General features: G+C 49.9%; 5 protein-coding genes across 5 annotated transcripts; 2 read left to right on the top strand and 3 right to left on the bottom strand.

Moving 5' to 3' along the window:
* Window positions 1-2,094: 2,094 nt before the first annotated feature.
* Window positions 2,095-2,622, bottom strand: NEUTE1DRAFT_108065 (uncharacterized protein; the record flags this gene model as incomplete). The annotated part of the gene is made up of 1 exon (XM_009850329.1): window positions 2,095-2,622. The coding sequence occupies one exon, from the start codon at window positions 2,620-2,622 to the stop codon at window positions 2,095-2,097; it is 528 nt and encodes a 175-aa protein (XP_009848631.1).
* Window positions 2,623-3,839: 1,217 nt separating this feature from the next.
* On the bottom strand, window positions 3,840-5,553 carry NEUTE1DRAFT_77734 (uncharacterized protein; the record flags this gene model as incomplete). Its single annotated transcript, XM_009850328.1, has 3 exons — window positions 3,840-4,761; window positions 4,820-5,205; window positions 5,419-5,553. The coding sequence occupies 3 exons, from the start codon at window positions 5,551-5,553 to the stop codon at window positions 3,840-3,842; spliced, it is 1,443 nt and encodes a 480-aa protein (XP_009848630.1).
* A 1,762-nt stretch (window positions 5,554-7,315) lies between these two features.
* Window positions 7,316-8,395, top strand: NEUTE1DRAFT_135541 (uncharacterized protein; the record flags this gene model as incomplete). The annotated part of the gene is made up of 1 exon (XM_009850327.1): window positions 7,316-8,395. One exon carries the CDS (start codon window positions 7,316-7,318, stop codon window positions 8,393-8,395), a length of 1,080 nt encoding a protein of 359 aa, XP_009848629.1.
* A 251-nt stretch (window positions 8,396-8,646) lies between these two features.
* On the bottom strand, window positions 8,647-12,437 carry NEUTE1DRAFT_98699 (uncharacterized protein; the record flags this gene model as incomplete). Its single annotated transcript, XM_009850326.1, has 7 exons — window positions 8,647-9,064; window positions 9,224-10,369; window positions 10,485-11,067; window positions 11,143-11,592; window positions 11,759-11,957; window positions 12,038-12,067; window positions 12,165-12,437. The coding sequence occupies 7 exons, from the start codon at window positions 12,435-12,437 to the stop codon at window positions 8,647-8,649; spliced, it is 3,099 nt and encodes a 1,032-aa protein (XP_009848628.1).
* A 1,976-nt stretch (window positions 12,438-14,413) lies between these two features.
* On the top strand, window positions 14,414-17,379 carry NEUTE1DRAFT_144736 (uncharacterized protein; the record flags this gene model as incomplete). Its single annotated transcript, XM_009850325.1, has 2 exons — window positions 14,414-16,175; window positions 17,141-17,379. The coding sequence occupies 2 exons, from the start codon at window positions 14,414-14,416 to the stop codon at window positions 17,371-17,373; spliced, it is 1,995 nt and encodes a 664-aa protein (XP_009848627.1).
* Between the last annotated feature and the right edge of the window lie 460 nt (window positions 17,380-17,839).

Genomic DNA, 17,839 nt, shown 5'->3' with positions numbered 1-17,839 from the left:
ACGGATGGGCTCTGCATGGAATGAACAAAGCCACCACACAAGTTAAGAGGACGTGCCAGAATCCCTCATGTCTTCTTTCGTTGGTCTAGAGTCGATGCAGAAAAAGGTGATGTCGCTGGACAATGAATGATAAGTACCTCTACGAAAATGTGCGAAATTTGAAGATGTGCGAAGATGTGCGAAGCAACAAGCCGAAACGAAAAGGTGCAACGAGAAAGTGCATCAGAAAGAACGGAAAGCAAAAAAACAAGAAGAGAAAAGAAAAGAAAAAGAAAAGGAGGGAGGAAAGAGAGACTGTACTCCATATCTTTTCACATGATATCGGTAAAGAGATGAAGTTGGTATCAATTCAAAGAGTACCATAGGTCTTCCCTTCAACGCTCGTTTTACCCTCCAACGTTGTGGTGTGTGTAGTGTCAGTCCAGTCGGTTGGTCGGTGGTGTACCTTTTTTTTTTTTCGTCCATCTTTCGATGCAGCTGAGGTAGGCAGTCAAAACTCAACCACCTTTTTCACCCACCCAAACAAAATCTTGATTCACCACAAATCATTAAGCAGCTCAGTCTTGTAAGTCTTTTGGTCGTGAAAATACATCTTTATCCTGCTAACTAAAAGTGTGGTGAATGTTTTACAGAGGCTGTATGTATCAACAGAGGTAAAGCTGATTTGACGGTAACTATGATTTCAGTTTGTCGTGGATGAAGTAAGGTGAGGTGGGTATATAATCCCCAAGTCCAGGACAAAGAAGTACACAAAGTCGCCTGGCAATCGCGCGCCAAATCACGGGTCCAATCCGTGGCGAAATGGCGCGTGCTTTGTCCCAGAGCATTTCCTTCGTGGCGCAATTGGCTAGCGCGTCAGACTGTTAATCTGGAGGTTGTAAGTTCGATCCTTACCGAAGGAGATTTCTTTTTTTTTGGTTCTCTTTGTTTTTGTGAGAGGAAATGTAACCTAACTGTAATGAGGCCTACGAATCTACGATAGTACGATGCAGTGCTTGGCTTGGGTGGGTGGATGGGTCCGCTTTTTATGGGGATGGCGGGGCTTGGCGGCCCCGGGGCCCTGTGGTGGCACTTCACCTGCTTGCTTGCTATGACTTCCTTTGACGGTGCTTCAACGATGAACATTACGGAACAGTTCTTGTTTTGTTTATTGTGGAGATAAGAAAGAAAGCATCGAGAGGCAGAATTTGAAGTCGTCAGTCCAAAGACGAATACCATCAACCAGCAAAAAGAGGGAATTCGCAGGCTCGACAGGCTTAGCGATTTTAGTCAATCGCTTAGTTTGTTTTTAACCTTGATCGCACGCAGGAACTACAGTATTTTCTGTCTTCAAGTTTGCTGACACGCTGAGTGCCTTTCCCAGTCGGAACCAAATCGAGTCCCTGAGGAAAACCGGTACTCAAGAGGCTTTGAAGTAGCTTCTAGGTTGTTCATCGAGAAAGGTTACAGATGAACAAAGCAGGGCCCACGGAACATTAGAGAAACCACCCAAGCAATGAACCAACCCCAACATCATATACCAGCCAGAGTAGATGGTTTTCCAACCACTCGCTGTAAAGTGTATGAAACTCGCACCTTCGACGAGTGAACTATACCTGGGTAGAGACAGAGAACTCTAATTCGCATAAATTGTGGCACGCTAATCCACCAATCCGTGCCGTCTCCTTCAGCAATTACTTCCATCTCTGCTTCATAACCAAAGCAACCTCTGATTGCCTCATCTAAGAGATATCCATACTCTTCCCCGTCGCGAACGAACTCGAAATGTAATGAACTACCAAAGATAACCCGAACAAACGAGCCCTCTCCGCAAATCCTTACGGATAGAATCCACCTCTCATACCTCATCATTCCTCTCCATGTCCTCTCCTCGTTGTGCCGCTAAACCCGCTTCCGGTGCTGTATAAACCACCACCTTTTCCCATGACATATTCAGTTCCTTCTTCCCATGTGCGAGGGCAGTAGTCGCTTGCGATTCACGTACCTCCTTCACATACCCCTCAATACCTACCAAGAATCCCCTCGTGTTTTGCTCATCATGACAATGGTTCCCCTCCTCGTTCTCCATCTCCAACTACTTCTCGTTAGAGGTACCTAGGTATCCTTCTCATTACCGCTGTCTCTGTCGCCGTCACTGTCCCTGTCCCTGTCCCTATCACTGTCACTGTCGCCGTCCCCGTCCCCGTCCCTATCACCATCGCTACCGCCGTACAACACGTCCATATATCCCCCTTTCACCCCTTCACCGTCACCTCCCTGTCCACCTCCCTCTCCCTCTCCCTCTCCATTTCCCTGTCCACCACCCTGCCTCTCAAGATCCATATCCTCCTTCTGTCGTCGACCACATATACATGTGCATCTACATGTACCTCTCGGGAGACGATCCCACTCCTCATTATGATTCACCCACAAAAAGGCCCCAACCAAAATAACCACCACGAAAAAGATAATAATAGTCGTCACGGCAACCATCAAGTCCTGATCAAGACCCGCGGCCTTGCAGTAGGCGTGGCATGCTTGGCTTATGGGGCGGTAGCAGAGGAGTTCTTCTTGGGAGAGGATGTTGTCGTCTTTGCCGGTTTCATGTTGGAAATGGAGATCGGTCTTGTATGTGGTTGACATTTTGGAAAATCTCAAGGGACCTGGGATAGGTAGATGTATTTATAAAGCTTGAAAGTTGGAAACTGTCTGATGGGACTGGAACAGAGGTTGGTGAAGGTTCGCTTCCCTTCGATGATCGCAAAATACCGTGGGGACCAGAGAATGTCGGTACACGTCTGGTCAGGACATACTGGACGGGAGGTAGGTACCTAGGTAGTGAGTACACCTTTGGGTAGGTGTAGAGTGGTGCTGCACTGGACTACTGGACTGCGTTGCGGGCTTGGAATCGAAACTGGGACTGAAGACCGGTTTCTTATGGAACGAAGGATCGTTGATGCGAACTTTGGAATACAGAATAATGATTTCCTGGCAAAGGGAGAAGACTAAAAGTTGGGGACAGAAGATTGGTGAACACGTAGAAAGAGCTAGGCAACTACCGCAGAAACTACGGCCATCAAGTTCTAGGTTTTCAGGAAGTTAGATATATTTGCCACACCCCGAAGGATTGTACATTCGATTTTGTAGTGCCCCGTCTTTCCTCTCTAAAGGCATCTTTCTAAGGACATTCAGGAGTAGGTACATTTAACATCACTGTCTTACATACAACTTCTAGCGAGCATAAATGTTGCAGCCTGCTTCCAGATTATAGCTACCTAAAGGCAATTTGAGGCAACCTACAAAAACATTAACGGCCCGAGTCTTTACAATAACGTATCGTTCCTGCCTGTAGACTGGATACACGCGTACATCTAGGCAGCTACATTTTGGGCTGGGTGGGGTGGTACGTGCACCGGTGCACGCTCGTAGAAGATACAAGAAGTGACTTTGGCGCGCAACTTCCTTCTTGCGATTCAAACCCGCGGCAACTCGATTACTCGTAGAGGAAAAATAATAAAGGGTCAGGATGACGTAAACTCCAAATATCAACATTTTGGTGGTTCGGATCAAGATAATTGTATCGCTGTGCTCGAGTGTCCAACTGCTGCGTTGTACCTTTGACACCGAACATGCCCTTTGTCCTTGCTGATCCCACACGAAGGTTCAACTTATAAATGTATTCAGTCAAATGTTTACAAGGCCAAAATAGGAGGGTATCATATTGAAGCAAAAAGGAAAACAAACAATGCTAAATGTGCAGCAGTATTCCAAAGAACAAAAAATGACCTTTGTAACTTTATTCTCATTTTTCCCCATGTGCATCAGATGCAAATCCGCCTACGTCCAGCGCAGACACCCCATCAAATCATCCCGCCCGGCATTGGATATCCTCCCGTTGAACCATCCAAAGGCGACCAATCATCCTCCCCACTCGCCTCCTCATAGTACGTCCCAATCCCATACCGACCCCCAAATGACCCCGACATATCCGACGCCGCTGATACCGAAGAGTTCCACCTGCTGTGATATCTCTGCGTTTGCGACTGCACACTTCTGTTGCTCCTGATTGTGCCATGGCTGGCTTGTCGCGGTCTTGTCACCGCTGGCCCTGGCCCTGGACCGTATCCTCCGTATCCCATTTCCAGATCTCCGTAGCTGTGGCCGTAGCTTGGCCTGCGCGGGGTGCGAGGCGGGCTGGCAAAAGGTTCTTCGTAACGGTCGGTCGATATGGCGATGCCTACTCCTACGTGGAGGCCCATTTCCATTTCCGAGTCCCTCCTCCTGCTGTTATAGCTGTTGTTGATTGGCGACCCGTAGACCGGGGACATCGGGCTTATCGGGCTGACAAAGGTGTTGCTGGAGGTAATGCTTTGAGTTGGGGAAATCAGCCTCTTTGCTGATTGGGATTGAGGACTGGCGACTCCCACGGCTGTTGTCGCATTAGAGTCCTTATATACGTGTGAGTTCACAGTTTTGGTGCTCATAGAGTGACTGTGTCCCGTCCATGGTCTCTTCCCCGTCACGTTCGACTTTGTGCTTCCGGCTGTCTTCGGCCTCGATCGGGTGGTGTAAGAGCCACGGGTCGCATTGTTCGTGATCGATGGCTCTTTGCCCCGCAGGAAGAGGAAGAAGCGGGGGAACGAAGGCATGCATCCGACGAGAATCGTGCCGCAATACTCGATCATAGTCCAGATGCCGACTTTTGTGATGATCCAGGTCAGGTCGGGGTCGGAAAGGAGGGGAATGCGGACGACGACGCCAACGGTTGCTATAGCGCAGGTCCTATTGCTTGTGTGTTAGCAGATGAAAATGGGAAGGGAAGTCCTGCCGTGAAACCTACAAGATACCGACGGCAAACACCGCCGAAACGCCAACCTTCCTCCTCATAGGCAACTGCAACCGAAAGATCGCCCAAATAGGGGTGATCAACATGCCCAAATCCAGAAACAAATTCATTGCTCCTCCAAAGATAATCGCTGCTGCAATGTTGATGCAATGCCCTTCCATCAAGGGATTCCATGCCTTCTCGCGGGGCGTGCACTGGAAGGTGTAGGTAAAGATGGCAGAAAACGAATGGCCGGCGTTAAGGAACAAGAGGATGTGGATGCACCACCAGATGGAATCTCTTCGAGAGCCGGGGCAAAAGATGCGTCTGAACTGGAGGAGAATCGAGGATTTGGCAAGGAACATGGTGGAAGCATAGGATATTTCGGCGAGGTAGTTCCACTGCAATGTGTCAGCAATTTGGCGGAGACCGACAGGAATGGTAGTGACGGGTACTAACGTATGAGAGATTCGATATGTCGACGAAGCGAACGTTCCAGAGATGACGGGAGAAGCCATGCTTCGATTGATAGATGAAAATGACTTCCCAAAGGATGATGCCAGCCTGCGTCTGGGTTAGTATCTGGTTGTCATGAGCTAGTCCAGTGTCCATACCGTGCCCAAGATGGCGGAGTAGTCCTCAAGCTTGACCTCTCGTAGAAGGAAAGCCTTGGTAAAGATTCGTACGACAAGTGCTATAACCATCAAGACCATGGTCCCGATGGCAACCCCAAGCACAATAGGATGCATCGTCTCCGGATTGACAAAGTTGGGCATCTGACCCTCCGGCGGCATCATGGCCGGCATGTCTTGGAGTGTCCAACCTGCAGCCATGGTTACGGTGGCGATGGAGTTTGTGATGGACGGAATGTGTACCCGGTCTGTTGTAGTGATGGACTTTGTGTCCGGTATGTGGCAGTTATGTGAACTCCTTAGTAACGAAACATGATGACCTTGCTGAGAAAGATTGAACTTGGTTAGAGGTCTTCACGGTCCATGTGTTCGCGCATCACCATGGGAAAGACAAGGTTGACTGGACAGGAAAGTTGAAATGAACGTTGTCTGCCCAGCAGCCCAGCAAAAGCAAAGAGAGACAAAAAGAGAGAAGAATGGGACGGAGAATCCAACAAACTATAGTTTAAGCTAGGAAAGAGAAAAGGATCAGTTGAACCCCATATTTGGGGTGTGACCAGAGCTCCGGGATCCGGTTCGGCAGACATCTAACTCGAAACGAAGACCGGACCCGCCCATTGTTTACATCATGAACTGACAAGTCTCGCGATATCACTGACTCCGCCGCACCGCAAAAATTTCCATGTCCAGTCAGCTCAGAAACTGGTCCGGACAGGACAAGGGCCAGACCATTTTGGGATGCTTTTTAGGATTTTGAGGATTTGTTGACCAGTAAGGACCACCATCACTGGCGGAGCGGCAAAGACCAGCGAAGCCACTCAGCGTGTAAAAGCGGCCTCCGACGATCTGATTGGCTCCCACTCTCGCGGGGCAGCACAGCGATGCACAGCGCCTCGATTAGCTTCCCACTGTTTCGCGGCCGCTGAGTGGTAAAGTTAACGGACGTTGTCCACCCAGCTGGAGGCCTGGTGGCCACCTAATGACGATTTACGATGTTGGCTTTTTGCCCATCGCCGACGGGCGCTTGTCAGGTTCAGCCAGCCGGTGGCTCAATGCTCAGAATGGCTTTGTTGGTCCGATCGAATGGCATCGGTGCGGCGCTGCTGGTGATTTTAAGGACTGGCTGGCATTCGGCCGGAGGGGTGACTCGGGAATATGATGGTCGTCGGTATTCTTTGTGGATGTGATGAGGCGGCCCATTCATTAAACTCGACAGTCGTTGTCGTCGATAACTTTGATGGGTGTTGTCGATCTTTCGCACTCGCTTTTGGTTTGTCATGGTTTGGTGGAGGAAGTGGAAAGTATTGTCAAGCTCGTCGTCTTTCGATTATCCAAAGGTCACAGCTGCCTGCCATGAGGCCCATGACTGCCCCGCGCGACTCCGTCTTTGCCTTCCTCATCAGGGAAGTGGGCTCCCGTGTCTCCACTCCGAGTCCGGGGTCCATCTCGGTACCTGAACCCACTTTTGTCCGGTGTAAGTTCCGATGTCAGCCGGTTGCTGCTTATACATATGTCACTTGGTCAATGTAGTCTCCAGAATGTGAAGTCGAAACTCGCCAGAAGGAAAAAACCCTAAAGTCTCTGCAAAGAAGACGTCCTTGTTCAAAGTCAAGCCGACGCCTTAAGCAACAAAAGCTAAAGCCACCTGCAAGGACAGCGGTATCGGCATGCATCCGTACAGGTACCTTCCCAAACAGCTCCTGCTTCCTATTCATACCCAACCCCGCGTAGCACGAAATCCCCATCTGCTCGCTTCTCCCAGTTTGAACATCCCGTTTTCCAACCCATCATCCACTACAAGAGCCACCATCAACCCCTCTCCCCTCTTCTCTCAACACTCTTACCACACCAGCGCATCTGAACCACGAAAGACCCCACAATGCCCGGAATATGCCCTCACCAACCTCCTTCCTCACCTACTGCCTCTGCCAGGACCTCATCCCTCCCCAGCTTCCCTCTCTCCGGCAAAACCGCCCTCATAACCGGCGCCAGCCACGGCATCGGCCGCTCCCTCGCCTTTGCCTTTGCCCGCGCCGGCTGCTTCGTAGCCTGCGTATCACATTCCTTACCTCTACCTCTCGATTCCGTATGCTCCGGCTCCTCCTCCTCCAATCCCAATCCCACCACCGCCACACTAATCAACGCCTCCATGTCCCTATCCTTCTCCCCGGACATGCATGCTACAGGGAACATGTGCAAGGACCGCGCTCGGGATTTCATCTACGACGTCACCGCCCCTTCGTCTTTCCCCCAGCTCGAGCGAGACATCCAAAAATGGGTCAACCAACCAGTCACAATCTTAGTAAATAACGCGGGGATAGCCCGGGTCGAAGCCGTTGAATACCAGACAGCAGCAGCAGAACACAAAGGAGGAATACATATAGGAATGGAGACTTGGAACAAAGTGATCGCTACCAACTTGACGGGCCCCGTGGCTTTGACGTACCAGTTCCTACCGGGGATGTTGGCTGCTGGAGACGGATGTATCATGAGCGTGGGGAGCAGGAACGCAGTGGTGCCGGTGCCGTTTATGGCGGCGTATAACGTGTCGAAGACGGGACTGTTGAAGTTTCATGAGACGCTCGAGAGGGAGGTGGGCGGTACACATAGGGGGGTGCGTAATTTCTTTGTGGTTCCGGGAAATATTCCTGAGACGGGCATTTTGAAGAGGGAGGATAGTGTGGATGAGCGAAGTTATCGGGAGAGCGAGAGGGTGAGAAATATGGTTGAACGGATCGAGGATGCAGGGAAGAAAGGGGATAATGCTGCCACGAGAGCGCAAGAGTTTGCGGAGGTTTGTGTGCGGCTGGCTGCCATGGGGAAGGATGCAGAGATTTTGAGCGGGCGTTACGTGGACGCGGAACGAGATGTGGAAGCGCTGTTGGAGGATGCAAAGAAGGGGAAGGAAAGCAAGATATGTAAGATGGGGCTGTATCAGTTGAAGGTCGACAGGTTATAGCTATCGCTCAACGTGGGCGTGAACGATGAGGAGTGAGGATGAAGGATCCGTCATGGACAGCATGCAGCGAACTTGGATCATGAAAGCTATCTCTACTACCTACTCTGTAAAATACACGGGAAGGCCGTGCATGGCAAGGCATAAGGTGAAATGAAGCGAGAAAAAGTCTGACCGAGTATCTACAAGCAAATTTAAATGGAAAGGCACCAGAACCAAGTCTACCTAAGGGGTATCGTCAATGATCGTTGCGATCAAGAAAAGGTGGAAACCAAGAAATGAGTTCCAAGTACATCCAGCAGACATTCCAGGTCCTCCAGCGGCGGATAACACCCCCTCCCATTTCCACGTCCAGCACTCTTACCCGTAGCAAATCTTCCCGCATAGAACGGAACGACATAATCAAACCGCAGTGCCTCATCAGCAGCCATGAGATATGCATGACTGCTGCACGTAACTGTGTCTCGCTCGGCCTTCTGCGCATGGGCCTTGGGGAAAATCTGAGACAGATACCCGTCTAGTTCATGGAGTGCCTCGTCATGCTTCTTTTTACCTTCGGTCATGTCTCCGAGCGCTTGTAGAATCCGCGACTCCAGGTACTTGGCACGGGTAAGGCATTCTGCTGGCCAAATGCTCTTGGCCTGTTTGATGAAGCATCCTTGGATGGTTTTGCTTGGGGGCAAGTCGGGTTAGTCAGGGGTCAATACATCTCTTCGGTACCTCTAGGGAGCTGCAGTGATAGGTGAGGATAGTTCTTGAGCACTTGCATGAGATGCAATCATGAGCCATCAAGCGGTGAGAGAGAGAATAAAGAAGTGGCAGGAAACGTACCTGGCGTCTTCAAAGTGGCCTTGCGCGTAGTAAATGAAGCTGACGGCGTAACTAGCGTCTCTTGTTTGACGCCCCGATTCACCAAAGATGTCCTTACGATTTTGGTAAACTTGTTTCATCACATCCAGTGCCCTTTGCGGTTCGCCATTAAGGAAAAGTGTAACTCCATGGCTGAAGGTGAAGCGGGTTACGTCGCTGTCATGACTGCCATCCTTGTAGATGAGATCCACAGCCGTTTCGCTGTATTTCAGAGCCTCTTCTGTAAGATTCTGGCCAAGCGCTGCGAATCCCATATTGTTGATGGATTCGGCAAATTCGAACGCCGGTATTGTGAGGCCTTGTGTTTCCAACTGCCCCTTGAGATCGAGCGATTTATGGAGGTAATCCATAGCGCTCGCGTATTGGTGCATATGAATCTTTTCAATTCCAATGTCGTTGTAGGCGTTGGATAGCAGGACTTGACTCTCGAACAGATCGCCAGAGGAAAGGCCAGGTAGACTTGCATGATTCTCGCGCAAAGCGACCACTTCCTTTGCCTTTGCCATGGCTTTGCGCGCACCCGTCAGCCCCTGTGTCTGCTCAATGATGCCCCAGGATATTGCAATGGCAGTTGTTTCGAGCTTCAGGGAATTGGCATATGGTGACGGTTGGCCTCCTTGCATAGTGGCTTCGGCCGTAGAAGAAGTGCGAAACTCATGGGAAATCTTCTCGGCTGTCTCCAAGACCGCTACACACGAATCCGCGAGTCCTACTTCGTACAAGTAGTACCCAGCACCGGTAAGAAGCTCAGAAAAGGCCATGCTGGGGACAAGAGGAACCTCCGTTGGGGTTTCATCCTGGTCTTGGCTCCTTTCGTTAGCACGATAAACCGAATTGAGCTTGAGAACATGGGCAATCAGTTTCTCGCCTGATGGCCACTGTGAGAAGTTTGGCGTCATGAACTTTGGGAAAGCCGGGAAGTCTCGTGCAATGAGTGCCACGGCACGATCGAATGTGAGCTGATTTTGATGGGGCACGGTTTGCAGATCCCGCAAAATCTTCGATTGTAGTTGCCGATGAATGCTGTAGAAGGACCAAGACAACGCCGGATTGCTGTCCTCAACCAGGTACCGTTCCACAAGAGCAGCCTGGATTTCATGGCGGAAGCTTGTATTGGGGAAAGTGCGTTAGTCAGGGTGTACACGCCTCAACTGCCTTTTGCAAGACTGTAAGAGGGAAGCAGTGAGCTGCTTGGTGCGGAAGGTAGATACCAGATACATACCGTGCAGAGTCTTGATATCCCAAGAAACTCAACTTGCCTTGAAGATCGCGGTTGAGAATGTCAACGGGAATGTTATCCGCCGCAAGCATGCTCATGATTCTCAGTATTGTCAATCCTTTGTCAGGTACTGCTCTCAATGCCATATCCCATGCAGAGTCAATAGGTCGGTCGTATGCCCAGGCGGAATGACCATTCGTAATTGGGTTTCTCTTGCCCAAACTCCCTGACTGCTGCAACTCTATGAGAGCTCCTTCCGCCGAAACTGCCGAAGAAATGATGGACCCGGCAATTCCAACGAGGACCAGTGGGGACCCGTTGACTTCTTCTGACATGCTTGTAAACACTTGGGCCAGCGAGCCTGGGTCTCCCATATGCAGCTTTTGCTGCTCGGGAATGTGGTCAAGGAGGAAATCTGAACCTTCTTGAGGTGTCAAGTGCCTCAGTGGTATCTCTTTTGTCGTGGCGTGTATTGTCCTTTGATACTGGCTAGTGACAAGAATCGAGCCATGATTGCAACATGGCTGGTATTTCTTGAAGATGCCGGGGTTGTTGACGTTGTCGAAGATCATCAACCATGACGTGTCTGTCACCCGAAATCACTGGGAGTGAGTACCTGTGTCGTATTCGAAGCTTCCATGGAATGACACCGAGGACTCACTTTCACACAGCCAGGCAATTGCATTCTCAACAAGTCTGGCCTGGTCCGAAACATCCCTTCCCACCCCAACAAGCCGTGCTATTTTGCCAAAAGCCTGGGAAAGAGCGGTTTCATCTTCGGCGGGGACCCAGAAAATGTGGAGGTCTGGGAAGGTTTCGCAACATCGATAAGCGAACTCGAGTGCTATCTGGGTTTTACCCATACCGGGTGCCCCGTGTAAGGTGCAAGACTTTTGTGGTGAGCTTTGGGCTGGGAGGAGGTCGCGATCGAGCTGTGCAAGCACCTCTTTCCTCCCACAGAACTTTCCATTTCTGGCCTTTGGGACTGAGAAAATTCTGGAAAGTTTAGGGCTTTCTTGACTTGATGGTCCCTGAATCGATGTTACCTCTCTGGTGTCGACTATCTTCCAGGTTTCAACACCAATAGCGTCCCTTACAAAGCCTATTCGATCTCTGAAAGATTGAGTTGCACTGGAAATCTGTTTCGCTGCGTCTCTGAGGGTCAGTTCGATAGGGGAGAAGCGGACTGTCATTTTAAAGATCACCTCTGTGTTGGAACAGTGTCCCTACTGTCAGTGAATCTTTGCAGATTGAACAATAGAGGCATAAAGTCTTACTGAGTGGATTGCGGTTAAATATCTCGACCGCATTTAGAGAGAAATCAAGGTAAGAGCAGTAGATATCCAAGAGAGAATCCGACACGGTTGGCCAAGCGGCATAAAGCTTCGCGTAGTCTTTCAGCACTGGCATAGCTCGAGTCATTTCATCATAGATGTCGACAACTCTATCCAAAAGACCGAAATATCTGCCAAAGGCCTAGGAGTAAATTGCTTGTCAGTTTCGCCCTGCAGTTCTGGCAGACAGCCGTAGAATAAGCATAGCATGAGTTGACTTACATCCAATATAAATCTCAAAACACCCCAAACCTGCGTTAAGAACAAGATGTCATCAGTTCTAGTCCCTCTTCACTCAATCATTCTTGCTTCTTGCCAAAGGTCATGACGTTGAGCACGGTGTACTCACCACTGAAGCAATTCCATGTGCTTGACAGATGGAACCAATGGCGTTGTAGAATATCTGGATGTTGCTGGTAACAGTTTGAAGCTTGTCCAACCATCTCGGCTTTCGCCATGCATGTTTTGACATGAAGACATCCAGAACGTCCTTGGGGGCTTCAATATCATGCTGGTGCAGCATTGCTTTGAGTTTGTCCACCTTGTCTTTGGCATCTTGAGCCCGTGTGTGTTGAGGTACAAGTGCTACATCCGTTGGGAAGAGTGCCTCTAGCTGAGACATGCTGGTACGTTCGTAACTGCAGAGTTCCACTTTCAGTGATGCGTACGGTCAAGTAGGACGAGTGTTGGCCAATGCGAGAGCCGTGTTTGCGTACCACAATCGGGACGCGATATTTGCCGTTTAGAGGTATGGTGAAATTGTACAACCGATAGTGGAAGTGGCCCAGGATCTTACACTGACTGTAAACATCGCTTGGCTAGCACTTTATAATGCTCAGAGAAAGGCTCATTCGGCTACAGAGCCTCATTCGACTTTTCGACGGTATTTCTAGAGGTATGTTCAGCCCTCACCCGTTGAAATTCGCATCGTTGACCGAAGTAAGGCGTGCGTCCTCCAGTTGACGGCAGAGCTTTGGGGTAGTACATGTCAACGTGTGACCGTTGTTGCCAATCGTGGTTCCGATGGGTAAGCAATAAGAAGCCTGAAGTGCTTGCTGTACGCCACACCTGGCCTGTTCTGACCCTCCCTGAGTGTTATGGGTAGGGGATACGTTGTGGGTTATCTGGGCATCAAGAGCAGGAAACGGTGTTGAGCGACATCGAGTTGATGACATACCTACCTACATACCTCTCCCACACACCGAAAATAATGACCGCAAGTAGCTTGAAAAGATATGTGAAGGAGGATAAAAAGGTATGGATATCAAAGCAGGCTGCAGTGAATATGATGAAGGTAAAAAAAATTGGAAGAAGGCTACCTCTTCCATGCCCTTGTATTGTCCAACATTCCATTAGCTCTGATGCCGAAGGGTAGTTCGAAAGAACTAATCCTCGTTGTCTTCTTACACTTGGGGGTGTCCGGGTAGGTGATATGGTGGTAGGGGAAGCAACAGGACCAAGTTTGTGGCTGTAGAGGCACAGTTATACAGCCGCTTTTTATGTTTCCCACCCTACCCTGCCCCCTTGGTTTTCTCCTTCTCCTCAATTAAAGTGAAATCTGCAAGTGTCGCTGCACTCAACCGCAACCACCTGCACTTACCCCAAATCCTCCATCTGACCAATCAGAAGGCCAGAACTCGTACCGCGATGTGCTACATTTTCCGTTGACCATTTCTACGGTCCTCTACCCTTCAGTCAACCAAAATTCCAACAAACACAAGGACTGGGTTTTCTCTGCAGCTATACAGCGGCCCCGAACACAACCTTACAGGTTCGTCTCAATCAGCTTTGAGAAACCCCGCATCACGAATTCATAATGGACTGATTGGACACCTGGTTACTCTGGCTATATGTATCTCGACGGAAGGTGGGGGCGTACATAGGTACCTACCTACCTACCTTTTGCTGACCGGCTGATTACCTTTGTGTGAGCCAGTCACTCCCACACTACAGACTATCCACACAATCATGGAAACCGGTGAACATTTCAACCACTCTCGAAGTAAGCACGCTCCTTACCTCTAGCCATCAAGACCCATGCAGGCATAAAACATTTGATACACAGGCTGTTCCGAAAATGTCAGCTCGCGTTGTAATTCGATGTGGTAGGTGCGACCGGTCGCTCATATCATACCTACCCAAAGATGGCAGGAAGACTTATCCCATTTCACGCAGGCATTCGAGTGTCAGTGTCCCCCACCCAAGTGCAATGCAGGTATGCCAGGTGCTTTGAAGGTGTCTCAACTTGTTGGGCAGGCACATCCATAAGATGAGCCGACGGGCATTCAGCCAAACAAACACCTTGCTTATTGACCTCCAATAATACAAGCCACCTCGCACGAAAGCAAGGATAGGAACGCAAAAGAGGAATACAATCTTTGATGGTGAGCTCCCGGCCTGGAACAGTCTCATTCCACTGGGTCTACTCAATCACACAAGGCCAAGAACGGTGCACAAGGGCACTGGGTTAGAGCGGCGCATATCATGGTGCCATTGCGCTCGACTCACATCTCACATGAAGGCGTTCTCCAGTTCTCGGTAGTGTTTCCCCTCCCTCCTCGCTCCCATTGATCTTTTTCTTTTTTTCGTTTCATCATCATGTTTTGCGCACAAGAGGAGGTCATACGCAATCGCCTTCAATCCGTTATCTCCATCGTCGACGATGTGTGTAAGATTTCGGGTGCTCCTTCAGCATCCGTGGGTGTACTCCACGACAATAAGATCATCTTCACCAAGGGTCATGGAACAGTTGCCGGCAACCAGCTCAATCTTAAGCCACGCCAACCTGGTCCCGATACAGTCTACGGCATAGGATCCATGACAAAAAGCTTCGTGATTGCGTGTCTTGCAAAGGTCCGTTTGGAGGGAAAGAAGGCCAAGTTTGAATGGAGTACACCGATGAAGGACCTGATTGATGGTTTCAACACCGATGGCAGATTACAGCACTTGGTTACTCTTTCCGACTTCATCTCTCACCGAACTGGGCTCGACGGAGATATGTCTATCGCCTATCAAGGAAACCAAGAGTTCCTCCTTCCAAAGGATGAAGTTTTGCCAGCGGTGGCGACCCTCAGCAAGGTCGGACAATTTCGAAATGATTGGATCTACAACAACTGGGGTTACAGTCTTGCCGGCAAGGTTCTGGAAAAATACTCGGGGAAGTCCTTTGAAGATTGCCTGCGAGACTATGTACTCGTCCCGTTATCACTTCACAACACCACAACAACTCCAGACCCAAACGGCGACTTTGCGTCTGCTCATGCAGCACTGGACAACGGCAACATTTATCGACTGCCAAACAAGATACGACCACCTTTCAAGAAAAGCATATTCGAAACTGCTGGGGGCATCTACTCAAGCGTCAACGACCTTCTTGCATGGGCGAAGGCGATTCTTGCTGCTGAAAAGAGGTCATACTCCGGTCCTCTTGAGGATGTGGCAACCATCTTGAGCAACCAAGTGCCTCTGGACAATCCATCCAGAGATCATCGCTTCTATGGGTTCGGATGGGTTCGGACGGCTCTTCCAAATGTTGTGGGCCTCCAGGGAGACAACGCAGAACTGTTCAACAGGGACCAGCTTCCAGTACTCGGATCAAAATCACAACCAATGATGACATATTATCATCAAGGCGCCGGGCTTGGGTACTATTCAGCAATCTTCATGTTCCCCGAATCCAATTCCGCTGTGGTGGTTCTGACGAATTCGATGCCACTCAACGATGTTGCAGACTGGATCGCTCAGATATACATCACCGCGCTATTCCAATTTGAAGATGGAGGGAAAACGTACCTTGATCTGGCAAAGAAGTACGTTGGATTGGCGCAGAAAAGTCGAGACCAGAAACTCAGGCTTGTGAGAACAATGAGAACGGGCATTGACAGCGAGCACAACACAAACTACTCTTGTCCGCGAGAACTGGACGTATACACCGGGAGATTTTACAACTCGAAGGGTAGCTGGCCAGGGAATTTTTTCATTGACATCCGTTGTCCGAAGAATTGGGGGGAAAAGGACAACTGTTTGGAGCTCAGGTTCCAAGGGTGGGACTCACAACTCTATGAGCTCCGTCACCTCAGGGATGACATCTTTGAGTGGGCACTAGACTACAACCAGCAAGCACGGCGAGCACGATTCACAGTATGGGACCCCGAGTATTTCAAGATCCAGTTCAACTTCAGCCCAAAGCGGTCCCATGAGGCTGTTACGCTCAACTGGGCAGGGAATGGAATGGTTCTTACCCGACGTGAGGACAAGTTGTATCTCCCACGAAACCCTCCAAAGCACTCAAATGGAGTCATACCGTTTCTCCAAGAGACACTTCGCAGGGTTATGAGGAGCTGGCGCTTGGTCTCAAGAGGTTCGCGGAAGTCCTCACGATATTTACCCGAAAAGGCACACTTCTCTCGTCCAGGACGGTGACATGCTGGTCGGCAGGGAGGTGTATACATGCGCACGTAATACAGGCAATGGAATTTCAGTCGTTTCCGCCATGCCAGACTTTCTGCGTCTTTTCGCAGGGCTTTCCACGCGTAACTTGATGTTCAAAACCTGTTATTAGACAGACGTCATCTATCTAGTAACCAGTGAGGCGATTTGCTTCAAACCCATGCTTTACTATTGGTAATCAAAAAGGTGGTGTAGAGACGCGGGAGGTTATTGCAACTTTCGGATCAAGGTGGAATCATGTGCCGTATCAGTGCGCACAAATTCGGTGATTTCTTCCAATACCTCTTCCGATTCTCAAGCCACTCACTTTCAGCGCTACCACCCCTCTGCATGCTTTGCCCATCAGCGGGGAAAGGCTCCAAGCACTGAGCCGCGTTGATGTGTCCATGCAACATTCAACAGTGGCGGTGGCCGTGCCGTGTATACAGGGGCAAGTAAGGCAGATATGCAGTGATACCCTTCTTTTTATCTTTACGGCAGCCGTCAGTCACCTTGTACACTTTTAGGCCGCGATATGATGGATAGGTAGGCAGCGAGATTCCCACAGCAGCATTCAGAGACGACATTTCATCAGGTCTTACAGGAAATAAAGGGTTAATGTAAGTCCTCGGACAGGCATAGTTGTGAGATCTCCAAACATCCCCCGGTTGTCAAGGCACATCGAAATTGACATATCTCCAGTCAGTACTTACTTCTACCTACATCCATTTTATCAACACTATCGGACATTACGAGACGCCTGGAGCATTGGATCAAAACCTCTAGTCTCAGACTGCAGCCACGGTACTAACTCAGACCAGGACTTCTGAGCTCAACATCACACGCCAATTGTTTAAGATCAGTCACATCGGAACGCAATGTCTGGAACTTCATCAGGAGAAGACCCCAAAAACAGCGATCACTTCGCCGAGTCTACCGGTGGCAGATCACAGCCGTGGAAGGACTTCAGCAAGGATGCAAGCTCATCCGACAAGGACGACGCTAAACGAGACCTTCTTGTCGTTCAATCAGGCACCAAAAGCGGCTCTGGTTCGCAGGACGACGTATGCAAAGAGTGTGGGAAACACTCAGCGGAGTGCGCCTGCGGCGTTGGGTTCATCGCGGCCTGAGGGTTTGACGACGAGACCTTGCTGTGGAGACAGCACCCGTGAGATGCGGTTTGGTCTACCTGCAGAAATCAGGTCTGCTCAGGCATCTCGAGGCTGGATCAACCGGCGAGTCAGGATAGCAGGCAAATCTACTGGGACCACGCAACCTCAAGCAATGCGTTCGGTACAGCCTGATTCGTGGGGTTCTCTCACGCAATCATTCGGCTGCATCAAAGGGGACAATTTGACACGATACCATACACCAACAAGGATTTACCTATCACCAAACGATTCTAGGAGTGCGTACACCTTCGAAGGGAAGACACACAAGGCGACTATGAGCGACTGGGCGGCACGGGACAGGGAATGCAAACAAGAAACGACGAGGCTTTTTAACGTATAATATTTGCACTTGTGCTCATCACCTTCACGCTCTGTGATTGTCACGATGATTGATCATCTCAAAACCGTTCATGTCCAATTCTAA

Source organism: Neurospora tetrasperma, assembly GCF_000213175.1.
Source record: "Neurospora tetrasperma FGSC 2508 unplaced genomic scaffold NEUTE1scaffold_1, whole genome shotgun sequence".
Taxonomy (NCBI): domain Eukaryota; kingdom Fungi; phylum Ascomycota; class Sordariomycetes; order Sordariales; family Sordariaceae; genus Neurospora; species Neurospora tetrasperma.
Note: the sequence above shows the minus strand (reverse complement) of the source record. Positions and strands in the feature narration are given on the sequence as shown.